This window comes from Cololabis saira, chromosome 21 (genome assembly GCF_033807715.1).
Source record: "Cololabis saira isolate AMF1-May2022 chromosome 21, fColSai1.1, whole genome shotgun sequence".
NCBI classification, from domain to species: Eukaryota; Metazoa; Chordata; class Actinopteri; order Beloniformes; family Belonidae; genus Cololabis; species Cololabis saira.
In genome coordinates, this window is record NC_084607.1 from 29,371,317 (window position 1) to 29,383,352 (window position 12,036).

General features: G+C 44.8%; 1 protein-coding gene across 2 annotated transcripts in view; it reads right to left on the reverse strand.

The window, feature by feature from the left end:
- smurf2 (SMAD specific E3 ubiquitin protein ligase 2) overlaps nucleotides 1-12,036 on the reverse strand; it is a 55,124-nt gene that overhangs the window by 9,690 nt on the left and 33,398 nt on the right. For both annotated transcript variants that reach the window (XM_061711031.1, XM_061711033.1), the window contains exons 5-11: nucleotides 10,710-10,775; nucleotides 10,346-10,430; nucleotides 10,051-10,134; nucleotides 9,437-9,651; nucleotides 6,292-6,376; nucleotides 2,783-2,941; nucleotides 2,641-2,688 (exon numbers count right to left, since the gene is read on the reverse strand). In XM_061711031.1, coding sequence (XP_061567015.1) covers nucleotides 2,641-2,688; nucleotides 2,783-2,941; nucleotides 6,292-6,376; nucleotides 9,437-9,651; nucleotides 10,051-10,134; nucleotides 10,346-10,430; nucleotides 10,710-10,775 — 742 coding nt within the window. The remainder of the gene's footprint in view (nucleotides 1-2,640; nucleotides 2,689-2,782; nucleotides 2,942-6,291; nucleotides 6,377-9,436; nucleotides 9,652-10,050; nucleotides 10,135-10,345; nucleotides 10,431-10,709; nucleotides 10,776-12,036) is intronic.

Below are 12,036 nucleotides of genomic sequence, written 5' to 3' on the forward strand. Positions count from 1 at the left end.
ATAGCACAAACATTTAACCACTGCAGCGCTTAAATCTATTTGTGATGACATAATAATAATGGGGTCTTGTTTGCTTGATTTGAGGATAATAATGTCATAGATCCAGACGCTGCTGCAGACTGTTACAGAAGACTAATTAAAGTGGTAAAACTGGGTCCAAGAACAAAGTAGTGCAGGGTGGGACAGCAGGGACAGGGCACAACACACACACAAACACTATCAAAAGAGCCTTTATGGGGCCAGCACTAAAGGATTATATCCACAGTGGCCTTTTGCACTTCAGTGGGGTCATAAACACCAGACTCTTGGCCTGAGCACAGAGGCGTACACACACCAGCGTGTTCGTATGCATCACACGCATTTAGGAAGTAAATACTCAAAGTGGTAAAAAACGGCTACAGTAATACATTCTCATACAGATTTTTATTAAATACTTATGACCAGTGAGTTAAAAAAAAAAGGGAATCAAGCAGGAGGAGCCAAAACTGTCCCGAGGAGTTTAAACTGGAGGCTACTACTTAAAAGTATCCACCCAACAGCTTGCATTCTCCTTTACCACAATGACCATTTTCTTGTTAGTGAAGTGACTGAGCTTGGTTTCTGGTGTCTGCGCAGAAAAATCCAATTTGGCTTTTCAGTCACTTCCTGCTATCCCAGAAAGCCACAGGGCCCCATAGGACGCCCGAGACCTCCTCATGAATCCCTTTATTTCCTGCAGACTAGACTCAAAAGACACAGACGGGAGGCAGGAAGGGCACCGTTCTGACAGCACCCAAACACGGCAGACAGTCCAGAGGGTGGGAGCCAAGCAGGGGGAGAGGGGGGGGGCACACAAAGCATCCCTCCCTCCACTTTCACCTATAAATCAAATGTTGCTTCTCTGTCTCTCTCTCCCGCTCCCCGATGGTTGCAGGACCCGCAGCGCTCTGTTCTCCTTCCAGCCGGTGATTGATGAGTCTGGTACACGTTACCTGAAGACGCTCGCTAAATAGATATCGCAATAAAAACAGACTTTTCAACAAACGTGACAAATCCTAAACATCTACAGTTTTCCTTCTCATGCAACTCCAGAAAAAAGGCAACCCTGCAAGCCAGGTCTTAAAAGCAGACACAGATTCAGTTACCTATTGGACAGTGACCCCAAGCAGTCAGGGCGTCTAGTTTCAACCCGAACACTGCAACAGCTCTGGGAAACTTTAACAAAAGCCATGCTCCCCGATGCTCAGGCAGTGTCTTCAGCAAATAAAAGAAGGGCAATAAAGTGTAACTATGATAGACATACATATATATCAAACATTTTTGTGCCATGACGGCACAGAAGGGGTGAAAATGTCTGAAATCGCTGGCCTGATAAAAGGCAGATGTCTTGATAGAGATCCACGAGCACTGATATACTTTCCAGACTTTTGTCACAAGCTAGAGCCACTCCAAAGTTAGGACAGAACCCAAACTGGAATGGACCATAGATTATATAGTTAACGTAAACAGGTTCAACCTAAACCGTGTAAATCTTTTCAATCAGGCTAAGATCTACACCTGTAGATCTTCACCATACGCTGAGGGAAAAAGATGTAAATGTGCTTAAAGAGAATCTACCAGCTACAGAGAGGCACGTGTTTTCTGTGCAAATCTTGTTCCTGCGACGCATTAATAACAAACAATACCTTGAGAGAAAGAAAAAGAACCCACTCCCAGACTAAACACACGTAACACACGCACCATCAATAATCTACGCGTGGGATTTTAACACATCTGGCCATGATCAGGCTCAATTCCTACATTAAAACCAAATGTGTCGTGCCAAGCTGCATTTTTAAGAGGCTTTACAGAGGGCAGCGGGTGAAAAAAGAGCAAAACAAATACAAAATCCAAAACACGTACTTTGATCCATCAGGACGGGGGAAAAGGGAAACCTGATCCCCGCATCGATGCATTCCGTCTCTCTGCACGGAAAAGCAATGAGGTCAGGTGGGGGAGGCCCACCGAGACAGCCATACGCTTTCTCCAGCATTTATGTGCGAGGATCTAAGGGTAATTCTGTTGCTATCGCTGTGTGTTTGAACAGCTGCACATGGGAAGACATTCTGAGCATGTGCATCCATGCATGTGCCAAGCGCATAAGCATATAAGCATGAACCAGTACACAGGGATCAAAATAGATGGACACACACACACACACACACTTCATTCATTGACTTGGGCAGAGAATTTATGCTCCGTTTCCTTGACATAAGACGCTCCTAAGCCACAAACACACCAGCCTTGGTTTCCACTCCGCTATCTGATGTCTGGCCAAAGACAGCTTTGTGACGGATTGTGTGCTGAAACGCCTTCATGATTAAAACCTCTGCAGGGCCGAGGAATGTTTGAATTGTTGTGTGGAAAGAGAGGGAGCGAGAGGGGGGGAGTGCACCATGTATATATTTCTGCGTATGTGTTCTCGCAGACATTTACTTAAAAGGAGGAGTATGCTGCCGGGTGTTGAACCTCGGCAGGTGGCGAACACACTTTGGCACAGTTTCCCAGAGTAAAACACTGACGGATGGGGAAGCAGAGTAACTTTGCACGTGAACGATGCCAAACTGCGTGTGTTCCAGTCTGAGTGTGGAGTGTGCTGCTGGCGTCAGGCCCGAACCTTACCTGACATTCTGACTTTCGATGGCTCCTCGGGAATCATTGGGGCTTGGACTGCAGATACGAAAATAAAGATTTTAAAAACTGCTTTTGTGCAAAATCAGCTTCACACTTTGATCTGTCAGGTACGGTGGAGCTGAGCTCTTACTTTAAGACTAGGTGCAGGTTAGCGGAGAGGCGCGGGTCGGTGAACTGTGTGGTCCGGTTGTTGTGGTCGACGAAATAAACCCTCCCCGTGGCAGTGTTACGAATCTCCCATCCTGGTGGTAAAGGCCCGAGCTCCTCACAGTTCACATTGCTCAGATCTCTGAGGCGGGAAAGATGGAAAAAAAGCACAATTAATATTATAATTTTTATCCTTGAAAGGATGCATCTGAAAAAATACTTAATATACTCCAACATAACACAACCCTGTCACTTTGAGGTGTATCAGCTGGGGATGTGAGCTTTGTGCAAGACCTCGGCCCACTGTACGCTCTTTCTCTTACAGTAATAACATACTTTCAAGGGTATCTGAGTGCAATTAGTGTCCAAAAATCAGTTTGCATGGTAGCTCAAAGCTTTAAAAACGATCAAGCATTAGACATCCCCCGCAGAAATGAGGGGTAGAGCTGGACGGCTCACTTGATCCCCTACAATCTATGAGCAGAGGTGTGAGGACGTGGTTGAAAAAGAGAATTTCTCGACTTTATTCCTGTGGTATTCTGACCAAACCATGTCACAGACATTTCATTAAGACCTCAGGAAATTGTTTCAACTTGTGGGGAGAAAAAAAAAAAAAAAAAAGAGGCCATAATATATCTCCTTTAAGCAAAAACAGAGGCAACGTAGAAGGGGACAGGGGAAAAGACAGAGCAGGCTCACGCGTCCAACTGTAGTTATAGAACATACCAAAGCACTGACTAACTGGACAACAATATTCAGGGATGTCTGAAAAATAGCTTTTATTCTATTTTCCCCTCTTCCTCCCATCTGAATTATTTACTACCGCCTTGCAGTCCTTTTTAGGTGAACTCCATCAAGACTGAAAGGCTCAGAGATTACAGCAGGTTTGCTACCTCTCTGTTTCAGGGATTAAAGCTAAAGTGACCAGACTCTAACAAACTTTGAGACATTGGCAGCAAAGGCTTCAGCAAATGTTGGATTCTGAGGAGCGCTTGCAAAAGGCGTGGTGTGACAAACAGCCTCTATCTAGACTCATAAAAATGCGATCCATCTCATACACTAATAAAGGGCAGAGGAGAAGTGATCAGTCATGTTTATTAAGCGAGCTAAAGGCGCATGTTGATAGTATGCATGTGCATTCTTCTGGAGTCTGGTAATCAATATAAAACACAAGGTTTAGTGCCTCTGCTAAGGCCATCTGAGACCTGCATGCTATTGGTCACGATTCCCAGAGTGAAGCTGGTCTGAGCTCGTGCCAGAAGGCTGGACTCCTCCGAGAGCCGCATGACATGGGTCTCCTCGCAGCATGTCAGATTCATAATCGGCTGCAGGTTTACAGCCATCTACAAGGGAACACTAGAAAAAGTCTACCATGACATCGTCTATGGGCGGTGTCGGTAAATTCAGGATGACCTTCGGGTGGCCTTCTGCTTTTCCATGTTCTCTCACTCATGTACCGTGTTTTTACGACGAACTGTCGTCTGAGACGTCTTTGGAGGGACAGGAGAAATAAAGTATATGTTGAGTACCTATGCACAGCGCTGAGAACGCTCCCTCGTGGAGACTCTTTTTTTTTAGTTTTCACACTGATGTCATAAAAGGGTGGAATTTCCTTTTATGATCGTAGTCTACAGGAAGTGCACATCTACGAGAGCCAGGGCTTCAGTGGTCCGTTCAAAAGCAGAAGTTAACCAACAAGACCCACTTGGCTTAGTGCATGTAGCTTATTTTTCCCCAAGTCAACAATCACACAAATATAATTATTTTATTTTTGCAACTCAGCCAACCCGACACTGGATTTGTAGAAACATTCAGGTTGAGAGTCGTGTTTTTCCAAAGCTGGAAGCCCTTGAGTCTGACCTGCAGGTGCTGAGTGAGACTGTGTTGTGTCGGCAATCATGTTGTGGATTTGAGTGCGAACTCCAGAGAGATTGAGTCTCACACTTTCATGTTCACACTTTTAGGCCGTCTCACACTTGCGATAAATATCACGCCATGACAGCCTCAACTGTCGTCAACTGTTGAGTTAAAAAGCTTTTTCATCTCTTGCGTAGCATTTCCTAACGTAATGGCCTTTTTTATCGCACTTGTATATAAGAGACTGACGGAGCGATAGACAAAATAATCTCTAACTTTACACAATAGCAGGTAATGAGAATAGTTTAAACAGTTTTTCCTCAACAGAGATGTCCAGGTGTAATCACTGATGCGCTTTGTTGAGCTGTCCACTTTCACATCCCCCCGTGATGCTGTCTGAACACGTCTGGAACGGTCTGAGGTGTTGAAAGGTTGGAAACGTGCGTGTCTGACCAGTACTGAGCGTCAGCTACAAGAATTCAACCAATCACAACACAGTTGAACCCAATCTGCTCATTTTCTCAGGAAAAGCATCTCCTTGTGATTCAGAACTAATGACATGATTCTGACGTTGTACTTGTACTCATTTTTATCTCTAGTAGCTGCTTGATTAAAAAGGCTGTTTGAAGTATGCGGACAGCTCATTTCTCTCTTGGATCCAGTTCAGATTCGTACGAGCCGCCTCTGCCTCTGTTTCCACACGCTCTTAATACTTGTGCAATCCACTCAAGTATACAAAAGACCACAAAATATTTGGCAAGCCACTCATGTGTTTATATTTGACCTTATTTTTGCCAAAATAGTGAATCCCACTACTGCACAGCCTCAATTCAGCCCTTTGTCCTCCCCTGCCTCCCATACACATTAATACACATGCACACACACACTATCATCCACAGCATCCACTGGGATGCCACCTAGACTCAACTACTTTTGCATTCTTTCAAAACGCTTAGCAATTTTATTTAAAGGAGACCTATTATGAAAAAACACGTTTTTTCTTGCTTTAACATATATAAAGTGGTCTCCCCTCAGCCTGCCAACTCAGAGAAGGAGGAAAGAAACCAAATTCTGCAGTGTCTGTACAGCCGCCCGGATGAGCCGTCCAGTGTGATGTGGCTTCTACGAGCCGTTCAGATTCTGCTCCCGTCGTTACGTAACGACATGCAAATTACTCTGTTGTTGGTTATTGTTGGTTGCTTTGTGTCCTGCTACGCATCATTCAGGCAGCCAATCAGCACAGTGCCCCATTATCACCTCATTATCATAGCCTCCCCGCCCTTCAGAATCCCGCATAGATAATGAGGTTAGAGAATAGGATACTACAGAACTTGGCTCAGAGGCTGAATTTCTCATTTATTTAGCAAAAAAAATCAAAAGCTTGTTTCTAAGACATTCAAGGCCTGTTTAAAATAGGGATTAGATGCCATAATAGGTCTCCTTTAAGAAAAAAAATCCCATAATTACTTTCTGTAAGAGCATGCTACAAATTTAGTGGAAACTAATTTGACCAAGTAGGCATGGAGACCGAGATCTCAACTTCAGTCTCTTCACTGAGGGGAAAGATGAGAGAGAGAGCAGTACAACATCATCAAAATTAAGTAATCCAGGTGAAGATGTGTCTGGGGAACGTACCTGGGCACCCTGGGGTCGTGCCATGTGCTGACACCTGTCTGAGTGTGCAGGAAGTAAACCTGGCCTTGCTGCGTCGTCCTTTGCTCTGAAACGAGAAGAGCGTTGCACGGGTTAAAACGCGTGGCTTCAACATTTGGCGTCAACCAAGACACTGAAACAAATCTCAAAATGGAAGAGCTTTATTTATGTGCCACGTGTAGACGGATTGAGCAGAATCTGTCTCTGTGAGAGTGATTAGACAGATGGAAGATGAAAGCGCTGCTCGAGTCAGTGGAGATCCCTAAACGCAGCCAGGAGGAGGCAGAAGAGGGAGGGGAGGCGGGAGACGGGGCGAGGAACATTGGAGAAGAGAGAGGAGACACGGAGAGGATGTCTGCCTTTTTCAGTTGGTGAGTTCATTCATCACAGCTTGTTGTCACATATTTCCATGGAAAAGCCTTCCAGACGGCTCTTCCCTGGCACGGCTTCGGTTTTACCACGACGCTTTAGCATGCATGCACACGAAACCCTCCCAACCCATGCTCCGCTGATGAGCATGTTACATGTTCGACACGTCTTACTCATTAAAGAGCTGCTGACGGCTTTTACTGAAGCTGCAAGAGTCGGCGTGAGGACAGAACTCAGCCGGAGGACGATTACACAGAACAATTTGTTTCATTCAGTCACAGAAGCGTTTTACATTAATGTCCCTTCCTGCTTTATTCCGACATGCCAAAACAATCATGCAAACTGCCAAGACATGCACATGATGTTTGGTGTCAACACCTGAGACTTTGATACACAAAACAGCTCCATGAAGGCATTTTTCCATGACAAGAGAAAGCTTTTAATTTTCCACTGTAAAAGCAGCACAACTTCCAGTTTGCCTCATCACTGTGGCGCACAACCACTAACCACAAGTACAACATTCCTTCAATATCCTCCGATGCTCTGTTTGTTTGTTTTGTGTCAAAATTACAAGTTGGAATTTGCAGATTGCACTGCCACAAAAAAAAAAGAATATATATCACAATATCCTGCTTTATTCAAGGTGATACTGCCTGCTGTGGACAATAAACGGCCTCGTACTCGCACCAAGACGTTCTGAGTCATGACACCTAATGAAAAAGCATCAGCTGGTGCGTTTACATCAAGCCGTTTAAATGAAAGCATGGGTTTACGCTAACAGCTCATTCAGAAAAAAAAACATTTGCAGGAAAAACCTTTTCGTAATTGGATCAAACGAAAACAGCCCCACCACTTAAAGAGATGTTCTGATTACTCTGGCTGCGTTCACGCTGCTGCTTAATTCAGACTTTTTGCCCACATGTGACTCATCCTGGGTTTTTTTTAATGACGGTCTGAACGGCATGCATCAGATTTATTTTTTTTATCCCACATTGACGTCACAGAAGATGAGTGTTTTGTGTGGAGGTGCTGACAGATATATTCAAAAGTCTAGCTTGACAGCCTGAAATTATGGATGAGGTCTGTATGAGTGAAGGCCCTCAGGTCGCGATCCCACCACTCCTAGTTCCGACAAAAGGCCAAGTTGACATTTATACACTCCTTTCTCTCAATCTCCTCCTTTCCTTCATCAGTTGGGCATCATTTTGTTGGTTCTGACTGTGCAAGTACTTCCAAATGGCTAAACAAACACGTAAAACATTCATATTTACTTTTGTAAACCCCACGCACCTCACAACGTCGCGCTTTCCTCTGCACATGCGTACCGTTTACACTTATGTGTGATGAAGGTCGCACTAAAATGATAACATGAATAACCACGCAACAAAACCAAACCATTTTTTCTATTTATTTATTTTTAAATCAGATTTCAGTATAAAAAAATAAATAAAATCTGATTTGAGCAATAAGAGCTGTAGTTATGTTCTTCTGCAAATTTGACATAATTTCCTGGGAGGCCAGATCACATATAATGAGATATTGTGATCCATCAGTATAAAACAAGATGGTGTTGAGGTCTAACCAGACAATGAATGAGACTTATCAGTTAATGGTTTCAATGGAAGGAAGACGAGGAAGGCAGGGCACTTTACTTTAAAGGTTGCTGGCTTTTAGCCATAACGGTGCGTAGTTGTGCTATTACTTCATTACAATCAAGTAATAACAATTATCTCCCTCAAGTAGTAGTTTATCTACATGTTGATAATATTAAGAAAATAAAAAATGCGCCATAAGAATCTGGCTTGATGCAAACGTCATAAATTAATTCATATTAGTAGGTTATATGTAAAGAGATCAGATGAGGCGAACAATCAGAACAAACTTAAGTGGGACGCCACTGAAGTTGGCAGGTGGTTGTAATCCCCCGAGAGAAATGATGTATTCTAAAATGAAATAGTAAATATGTAAATCAGTTTTGGAGGCCAAGTCGGCCTTTCTGCATGATACCAATACGGTGAATATTAAGCAACCCCAACCTGCAAAACCTCCTTTATCACTTCTCCAGAAGTGTGTGTTCTGTCACGAGTCCAGCCTGTAAAATCACAGATTCACTGTAAAAGAGAAACTTTCTGAGAGACTGCATGGAGACAGGGAAGAAGAGCGATAGCGAGATAAGCACCGAGATGTCATGAGACTCCAAATCCGAAGGACTGAAGGCAAAGCTGACGTACACGTCTATAGCTCTGGCTCCTAAATCCTACAGAAGATTTTACTGAGAGGATAAACAAAACTCCCTGGGGCTGTGTGGGAGGACTGCGGCTTGTGTGTGTGTGCGCGCGCTGCCTTTTACATGAATGCTCCTGATTGTTTGAGTGTGCAGAAAAAGGGAAGACAGGAGGCGGTGAGTAGCTGCTGGCGGCTCTGACAGCTAGATCAGGTCAATTAGATTGTCTAAAATGGAGCCAGTGGTTCAGGCTCCGTGTGAGACGCTGGTCTGGATGAGCACGTCGATTAGCCGGGTTACCAGGAGGGAGCGGCAGGCTAAGTGAAGCTCCCCGGGACATTAACTTATTTATTATCGTTTTTTCAGGACAGATATTTATTTATTTATTACTGGTATTCAACATTTTTCATTTTTTTTGGAAGATTCAGTCAGGTCTGCTTTTGAAACATTAAAATACTACATGTGGTAAAGGAAAGTACCGTCTTAAATGACTTCTACATGTATAAATACGGTGCATATTTGCCTCCCACTCACCGTATCCCTCGGGCAGGTCCGGGTGTGTGTGCAGGTGGGTTCTGCTCATGTAGTTGCGGTGCCTCTGCGATCGGACCCGTCTCTCCTGGACGCGCTGGTCGCCCTCGGCAGGGGACGACACGATGGTGGGCGTGGCGCCGTTGGTGCTCACGGGCGTGTTCTCGTCTACGATGCAGCTGAGCGGCCGGCCGGGGCTGGAGTACTCCGACGCGGGCCTGAGAGGGACAGAACAAATACTCAGTAATAAAGAAGTCATCATCTGGAGGAAAGAGGAAGTTTATACAATGCAACAGACAAAACTTGCCTCCGGGAGGGGGGGAGAGTGGTAAGAATAATAAATATAGAAATAGCTGGTTGAGGAAGTCAAATGGAGCCGTGAGTAGATGTTTTCATGAGTGCTCTTGTCAGCTCCTCTGCCTCTCTGTGTCTCCCTCGTTATTAAAACCCACCGTCAAGAGTAATCTGTCTGGCGGTTTATTTTCCGAGGAGAAACGCTTCACTTCTCCGGAGCGTTTTCACCAGTTTGGGAGCACGGGGGTCAGAGACGAGGCGTTTCATGGACTTCCTGGTGTTGTTGATGTGCGAGCTCTGCGTTTCTGCGTCTGTGTGCTCACCTGGTCGGCCTCTCCCACTGCGTGGTGCGCGTGATGTGGTTCAAGTACTGGATCCGTCCAGACGCGGTCCTCCTCTCCTCCCAGCTGGCAGCAGAAACACACACACAGACGGGGGGATCTAGTTAAGCTGCAAAAGTATCCAGGCAGACTCGCCGCTTTGTTTCACCACATGCTAAAAATCATATTCTGATGGGCGTTTTAAATCGTTATCTCTGCTGCTCGTATTTATATCTGTTGTCTGGGATTTGCGACGGCCGCAAAAAAAAACAAACTTAAAAGATTTCCTGCGACTCACCCATCTGGAAGATCATTGTCAAACAGCCGGCTGCAGTCGACCACAGGACCTCCTGAGCTGATTCGATCCCTCGACTGGAGGCTCACTGCAGGAACACATGGTGGACAGATGCACACACACACACACACACCCGCACACACACAAGTGTTACTAGACAGAGGATCACAGCCAGAGCACAGATATTTCAATAGCAAACATGAAATAAAACCATGTATCTTCTTGAAGAATACAAAAGGGTTAACTTTTATCAGAGGCCCAGTAGTCTAGATTGGATGTTCATACTCAGATTTTGTTCACTATATCGTCAGCTGTGCGTCAACTTATTCAACCAAAGCATGAAGACCTGTCAAAGAGAAGCACTTACCCACTATTTGGCCTCTGACTGTGTCGCTGTCATTGGGACTGAGCTTGTTCAGGTCTAGTCTCTGGTCTGTTTAAGAAGGGAAAAAGAAGAAGAAGTGAGGAGTGCACCGAGTTAAAAAGGAGGTTAAGAAAAGAAAGAGAAAATACAATCAGGTAGGGAGGAAAAGAAAACAGAGATGAAAGAGGGTTAAAAAAAAAAGTTGGGAACAGGCGGAGGAATAAAGCAAGAGAAGATAAGATTCTGATGTGAAAGATCCATGTAAACCAGCACGTGTTTGGATGCTTTTTCCCTACTTGGACGAGACCCACTGCTCTGTATCATTTACATCACTCAGAGTCAGTTCCTCTCTCCCTCATTATCTGTCTCTCATTCTTCTGTCTGCAGACCGCAGCTTGGCTGTGCCCTGGAACAGATGGTCTGGTCTGCTGAACAGCCACAGGCTGTAAAAATCTCACTGAGCATCGGTACAGAGCCGGCTTCAGTTCAAATGCAGGGGTCAAACATTTGACAAATTTCAGTACAAAGCCCGCACTATTCCGCTCGATCTTAGCGTGGAGATGAACTTCTGCCAAAGTCTGGAAACTCTTTGTCTGAACTTCTTAAAGTCTGTGGAATTTGAGAGTGAGGGAGAAAAGAAAGAGATCAGGCGAAGGAAGAAAAAAAAAAAAAAATAGAGCAAAGAAATGTCCAAGTTTTTGCCTGCAGACATGAGAAATGCCACTATCTGCCCTCTGTTGTCTGGGTGTCATGCAGATCAGCTCAGGATCTCCGTCTAGACTAAACAGGGACCAAAACAGGCAGCGGCCAAAGCGTTACAGGACAGGCGGGAGGTCAGCAGTCGCAGAGAAAACAGTACACGCTCAGTACACACTCACAAAAAAGCCAACACAGTATACAATAGACACGTAAATACAATATAAGAGAGCTAAAAACACGGACACTCTGCAATTACACATAAATGTTGCAGTCAAGCCAAGACACCGCAATTACACACAAATCTTGTAGTCAACTCAATGCCCACTCCGAGCCTTGTGGAATGGCCTATATGGCAACTGGTGGTGAAAGCAGACAGAAAAAAAAGAGAATGACAGAGACCACAACAGAGAGAACGCTACAAATTTAATCTATGCTTGCACTTAAAAAGCTTTACAATTATGTATGTCTGCGTGAAATGACCGGTTGTCTAGATCGGCAGACGGAGATAGAGGGGGGTTAGTCACAATAGCATTTTTTGATGTGTGTGTGTGTGTGTGTGTGTGTGTGTGTGTGTGTGTGTGTGTGTGCACGCTGCCACTCGGTGGAGGAGGCTGAAGGGGAACCGAGGGGT